General features: G+C 47.3%; 1 protein-coding gene across 1 annotated transcript; it reads right to left on the reverse strand.

Annotated features, from left to right (window-relative positions):
• Positions 1 to 1584: 1584 nt before the first annotated feature.
• Positions 1585 to 4044, reverse strand: LOC119384836 (uncharacterized). The gene has a single exon (XM_037652522.2). The coding sequence runs from the start codon at positions 3927 to 3929 to the stop codon at positions 1626 to 1628; it is 2304 nt and encodes a 767-aa protein (XP_037508450.2). The 5' UTR covers positions 3930 to 4044; the 3' UTR covers positions 1585 to 1625.
• Between the last annotated feature and the right edge of the window lie 3002 nt (positions 4045 to 7046).

A 7046-nucleotide genomic window follows, 5' to 3' on the forward strand; every position in this document is an offset into this window, starting at 1 on the left:
GAGAGGGAATGGTGGCTGTACGATGCTATGAAAGGTCACCATTCCGGTTTCCCATCCGCCGTGTCGGACGTCGAATCGCATGAAAAATCATACCGTCTGTCTCGCCCTTAATGCCGGGGCTGCACTCGAAGCTTCTGTATGGTTCAGTTTTCGGCTGTATTCGCGCTGGTTAAAGTATAATGAAAACTTGTAAACGAAAATCATGAAGCGCCTCTCGTTTTGGGCACCCAGCTCATTTCAAAGGCGCGTGTCGCTCCCGGCTATTTGATCTAGGGTGCCTTGATGCGCGTTTTTTCAAGGGGGGCGCACACATCGAGGCACACTATTTGATCCAGATGCTCGCGCGTCGTCTGCTAGGCGCATACCAGAGAGCGCATGCCAGTGATGCACGGAAGATTGTTTTGTCACCGTTCCGTTCGCTTGAGTGATAGTCAGTTTTTGACTGTGTGAAAGCGGATTTTGAAAGCAGCATTTGCCAGGAGCTAATACTGAAAACTTGGGCGCTTAAATTTCCCCGGTGCGTGCTACCGCCTGCTGGTGAAGCACACTATACTCAAGCCTGGAGTTCATGCACTAAATAGCACGAAATGTCACTAGACTGCTTCCAGGGATATACGTGATCACCCTTTCTCTTCCAAAAGCTTTCGAGAATTACATTTGTTGCCACCGAGAGAAAGCAACAGTTGGTGCCAGAAAATGAAAAACCATGCGAAGTGATTCCACCATTTCAGAGATTAAACCAGTTAAATCGTGGTGGTACGAAAAGCAAACAAAATTCAGCTGCATATGCTGCGCGATTCCTGCAACGCTGGCCGATGTGTGTGAACATACGCTGTTTTTCAAGTCTAAAGTTGTAGTGCCGACTCTCAACTTGAGCCAATGTGATAGGTGTGAAAAAGAAAAATTACACCATCTCCCGCTAAAGGGGACCATGAGGCGATGCGAAGCCGGAGCACTTGCACGATCGCGTTCCGTTGGCGTTCGTTGGGCATGCTACCGACCTCGCGTCGTGGAACGCGAAGAGGGACGCTACGCGCGTCGTATCTTCCATCTAGCCTGGCCGTTAATTCTCAAAGGGCGAGCGGGGAACGCGGTCGACAGGCGGGCGAGAGGGGGGCAGCGTAGGAGAGGAGAGAGAAGGGGAGGGGACGCGCATGCGCTCGAGCTCATCGCGGCGTTGCGCAGGAGAGAATTTCGGCATGTCTAGCCAAAGCCACTTAGAACAGGTTAAGGCCTGCGCACTCCCTCCGTGACGTCACGCGCCTTGCCCGAGTGGGCCGCGCCTCGCGAAAAAGTTTGTCTGCTAGCCGCCCAGGCTCTACTCACTTCCATGGCTAGACGTGTGTGGGGTTGCCTCACACAAGTCGCAGTGGTAATCACATATATGTACTTTTCACTCAAGCATGCAGATGTAAACTCGAGGGCAAGGTATGTCAAACTAAGACATGCTAAAGGAAGCTTTGATTATTTTGCCCGAAAGCCGTAGTGTTAGAAGCGTGTCAGACTACGGTATGGCGTCTTTCGATTTACTTGAATAAATAGAAATAAACTACAATCAAATATATTTCATGCAAACTGCATCATTTATTTATTCTGAGGCGAATTTTCAAGCCGTTAAAGGTACCTTAATTAAGCGTCTTCAGTTTTCTCTTCAGTGCTGCACCCTTCTTTGCCGCCGTTAACTTGTCGGTTTTCATTTGGACGTAGTTTTTCAGTAAGGTGTTGGTGGCTGCCCACAATATGTTATGAAGCACTGTGTCTGGATGGTGTCCTTTGCAACAAATGTCTAAATCTTCATTGTCAATTAAGAGGTGCTTCACCACACTGAGAAGAAGCTGCCTTTGGTGCCGTGCTGCATGAAAGCGGGCGATGTTCTCTTTTGAGGTTAGCTTTTCTAGCACGAGTTGTGTGTGAAGAACAGCACTGATTACTACTGGTTGGGGAAACTTGAGGGCCCCTCTTGTGAGGCCTTCGATTAGCATATCATCTCCCATTGGCATATCCCTATCTCGTCTCGTGATGTTGGCCGCACAATCTTCACAGGGAATTTTTCTGAGAGCGGCGTGGGCGCAGTAACCTGCAATATACACTATTGCAGGCAAGCTTTCCTCTTTTGATTTCACGTCCTCTTCGGTCACCTTGATGCCATATTCTTCTATCACCTTGGCTGCATCAAACACAATGCTGCTCGGCTGGGACAGTTCTTTCATGTCTGGAAATACCAGCGAGTTTTGAAGCCTCAGTTTGGCTTCTGATTCAAATATTTGTTGGACGGAAATATGGTAGTTGGATCCACATAGCCGACGGTAACGACCAAATCCCTCCTCGAGGCTGTCTGTCTGAAACTTTCCAAGCAAGACATATTCAAAACGTAGCTCCTCCAGGCAGTACCGGCTGACTTCAATCAAGGAGTACGACGTGAGACGTAGTGCCGAGTGCGTCTCCGTGGTTAACAGTCCTGCACGGCCAGTGCCAACCTTCATGTTTTCCCAAGTGTCAAGCCAGTCCACAAATGTATTAAGAAACTGAAGCTGCATGTCCTCCATACTTCTTACGGGTGCTTGAAGAGGATTTCTTAGGCGCTTGCCTTTCGATGGTGTTTTAGTGTTCACAACGCACCACCACTTGTGTATTAATTCAATAAATTCGGCAGTTTCTCGGGCAGAACTCAAACCAAGCTTTGCACCATAAGTTTTGAGTGCTTCTGCAATGAATGGACTCATCACTTTCAGTGCTAGTTTCACGTTTTGTCTTTCGAGGTTGGAGGGGTTCAAAGCCTTGTAGGTAAGTCCGTATCCAAGCTTCGAGAGATTGTGCTGCTCGGAGGCGTACAGTTCACGAAGTGTCTCAAATGTTGCTTTTTTCACTTGCACCTGCGATGTCGTACTTGAAAATTCCGGATAAAAAATTGAACAGCCTTCATTTTTCTGGTTCAACCAGTTGTTACGGATGCACTTTAATAAATGCACGGTATCGACAACAAAAAATAGCGGCCTTGAATTGTCTGCTGGATGTGGGTACACAATGTCTATTGTTTTGTTTTTTGAAAAAAACGACATGACTTTTCGGTTCACGGCGTTGTTATCAGTGATAACGGCAATTACTGTAAGTCCTGCTTTTTCAAGACCCAAAATTACTTTTTTCAAGATGTCGTGCAAATGGCTGGCTTCAATGCTGAAAACAGGGAGGATGTGTACCACATCTTTGTGCGCAGAAAGCAACGAATTTGTCATGAACACGTGTGCTGTTTTTGCTGCTTGAGAGGAATTTGATGCCGTCCCTGTCAATGAGCCGCCCTTATATTCAAAATATTGCTGTATGTGAATTTCATCTAACATGAGCGTTACGACTCTTTCATGCGGCTTTAGAAGGCTCACCTTTTTTGTAATGTACTGCAAAAAGCCTTCATCGCTTTGTTCGTTTGCAGGACTTACATTGTACTTGCTGCACAGCCTTAATATTGTGGAAGGATGAGGTAACATTAATTTCCCAGTGTTGCGAACAAATTTGTATGCGTGAGGAGAGATCGTGTGAAAAATGCTTGCTAGTATAAGAAGATCTGAAGAATATCTCACAGCTCCTCGCTCTTTAAGTAGAAGGCGCAACTGTTCCTTCAGAAACTCGAGTGCTTCTAATTTCTCTTCTGGCAGGAGGTCACCATTAGACAGGTCATCAAGAAGAGAAAAAATATTGTGGAAGCAGGCTTTCAACTTTTCTTCTTTTTCACAGACGTCTGGAGCATTGAAATGCTCCACACTTTCAAGAATAGCCTGCAAGCTCCGAATGTCCTCCAGTTTTTCTGGAATGGCAACATCAGCAATGCACAGCTTCATCTTTTTCCAGTAGGCAGAAATGTGCAACGCGTCGGAAACGACCACAGAACGTTCAACCTCTGGAGGTAGTGTGTTGCTCTGAATATGTAAAAACATAATAGCAGCTTCCGTGCTGCTCACTATCCAATAGTCGGACAACTTAAGTTCCGAGAGTTGTGACACGAGCTGCTCGAAAGATGCCACCCTATTTTTGCGTTCATCCTCTTCGTGCGAAGAAAGCGACATCTGAATGACCTTTTCTGGCTGGTCTGCCTCACGGCGCTTCCATTTTGAGTCAGGCTCCTCGCGAACCGGAGCACGTTGGATAGGTAAGCGGGGCTGTTAGGAAACATCGTCGGCACTGCATCTTCGGTTAGTCGTGTAAGGCTCATCGGAACTTCTATAGTCCTTCCGTTGCTATCCGTGTAAGTAGTGGTAGTCCTCAAATACTCTGCTTTGAAATGAAGTTCGCAGACCTGCGATATGCAAAAGCAAAAAGAATGTTTTAAAATATTTTAGCAACATTTCAGATATGTTTTTCTGCCTGAATTACTTTATAGAACGTTATAATTAGCAAGGATTGAGGTCTATAGTGACGCTGCTCAGTAATCCATTGCACTAACACAGGTCTGCGACACAGAATTGGCTTTCTGCAGGCCCGTAGCCAGGGGGGGGGGGGCGCCCCCCCCCCTCTCGATATTTTCATGATACATGGTGTTTTACCGAAAATAAATAATGAAAATAGGCGTTCTTCTCACTTTTTCAAGGCTTTCAGCAAGTGCCCCCCCCTTCCCCCCCGAAAAAAAATTCCTGGCTAGGGGCCTGGCTTTATGTGAAGATTTATTGGTACAAATCTTAAATTCTTACCTTCGGATCACGCAGAGTATCGATGTCCACGTCTTCCCGACGAATAGCGCGTTTCCATTTACCCTGCGGTGGTCTTTAGGGAAGGAGAACAAGCGGACCTTCGGTCCACCGTCATAATTTCCACGACAGTTCGGCACGCAGCAGCGGCCCATCCTGCGGACTTCCTGGTAATTTCACGTCACGAAACTTCACTGCTTGCACTCCAAATAACACAGATAGGGTCAAGACTTGCACAAATCTCCAAAGCACGTCCACCAGCACTATTTCCAAATTTTGTGCAGCGTAGCACCTCGCTGTGGCAGGCCCAAACAAGTTCAGGAGTGACTGACTGTGCATTCCCCAACCGGTCCTCACCTTGCCCACCAGTTCGTCGGGCTAGGTGTGGTGACGTCAGACAGGGAAACGAAGGGAGTGAAGAGGCCTTGAAAAGTCTAGGAGGCGCTGGTCTAGCCCGCGTTTCAGACGAAGAGTGGAAAGGGGGAGGGGGAGGGGAGAGGGAAAGTGGAGAGGGGGAGGGGAGAGGGTAAATGGAGATGGAAAGTGGAGAGGGTATGCGCATGCGCAGTAAGGGTGGTCACGCCGCACACCACCGTATTGAGCTCGGCCTTAAGATACTTCGCATCTAAAACGAGGCCTCTTGTCAGTTGCTTGAGCTCGTCTTCGTTTTTGTCGACGGACTGTTGTAACCTCAGCATATGGCTCCTCAGGTATCTTTCTTTTATCTTCCATTTGGCCTTTTCGGTAGTGAGCAAAGTATAGAGGCCCAATGGCTGTCGACCTGGACGCTTTTCTCTCATGGTGCAACCTGCCCAGCCTTGTGCACTCATTTATTGTGACACTGTACATAATGATTGTCGGTTGCTTCGCCGGTAGCGCATGTGGTGTACATGGACTCTGATTCTTCAGATTCGGGACCTAATGTCAGCGCTGCACGCACATGGCGGCGATCGCGAGGCAGCGATATGCTACTGGCACTACATGCATTCGTTGACTGTTACGACGCAACACGGTCACGTTTAGTGATACTTGCCATGCTTGGTTCAGTTGTTACCTTGGGCTGCAAACGTGAAGGGTAGTCTGCAAAGAGTGATGCTACTGCATCCTTCTTAAGCCGCCGCTTCTTATATTCTATGAAATCTTCGCGTCGTAAACGACGGCTGCATATTTTAGTGTAGCTTGAAGATGTAGGGACCAACTTTTCCGCCTAATTACTGCAAGCCAACTCTACCGAACACTAGCGGCAGCTGGAATTTCATGGAACGCCAGCCGAACAGTGTATTAAGGCGAAAGCCTTAGATGCCTCATCAAACGCGAAAACTGACCGTCGGCGGCGTCAGCACGAGTGATGCAAAAAATAATTACGTGATGACGTCATCATATGACGTATCAGATCATAAAATTTTGTGACATCATCGTGACGTCACATAACGTGACGTCGTCATATTACATCTTCGCTTGGTCAAAATGGGCCGATCACGGAGGCAGTGCATGCCTCCGCTTGTTCGCGCAGAAAGCTTGCACTGCCTCCGATCCTTGAGGCTTTAAGAAAACCACGTTAGGCGCAGAAATATCTCGGAGAGAGGCAGGGAATGTTCAATACACTGACTAGAAGAAAAAGAAGAAGATGGCTGTCGCCTTTCAGTCGTCATAGATGAATGCATAAGGGACAGGGAAGTAGCCAAGAGGAGGGGGGGGGGTTCGAACCCCCCCCCCCCCGCCCCAATTTTTTTCAATTTTGCTTGCGTATATATACACGCACACATACAAACGCACGCACGAACATACATAAAGCATGGTTCAACTCCCCCCCCCCCCCCAAAAAAAAAAAAATTTCTGGCTACGCCCCTGATAAGGGACCCTGTGAGATTTTTTTTTCTTTATCAATAAAGGGAAATAAAAATGAAGACAATCGTGATTTCTTTCAGTTCCATTTGCAGAGTGGAATATAACAGTATGACATACTAAGGCATTGGGGCGGTTGCAATAGCCTGAAATAGAAAATAAAACGCGAATACTATCAAACTCGAGTGCAAGTATCGAACCGGCAGCACGACCTGACAGAATGCCTGCGGAATACGTACAGCGGGGATGGAAAGACACGTGAACATACGGCATCTGCATTCTTTGCTGTTTCGCATTTATTTTCAAGTCGTTATAGCCTGGATGATTGATAAGAAGACGACGTCATTAATGACTCAATAAAAGACCATGTAGCATCTCTTTATTGCCACCACGGTTAGAGCGTGATGAAAACAGCGCGCCGCTATGTTCGCGATTCTTTCCATCCCCCTGTACCTGTGAACGCCTGCAAGAAGCACAAATGTAATTAAACTCGGATGCGAACACGAATTCGTGAGCTTCGTAGTA

The sequence above is a fragment of the Rhipicephalus sanguineus genome, chromosome 3 (genome assembly GCF_013339695.2).
Source record: "Rhipicephalus sanguineus isolate Rsan-2018 chromosome 3, BIME_Rsan_1.4, whole genome shotgun sequence".
Taxonomy (NCBI): domain Eukaryota; kingdom Metazoa; phylum Arthropoda; class Arachnida; order Ixodida; family Ixodidae; genus Rhipicephalus; species Rhipicephalus sanguineus.

Bases quoted from the DNA above. Each gene is read 5' to 3' on its own strand.
- LOC119384836 (XM_037652522.2), bottom strand. From the start codon at position 3,929: ATGTTTTTACATATTCAGAGCAACACACTACCTCCAGAGGTTGAACGT.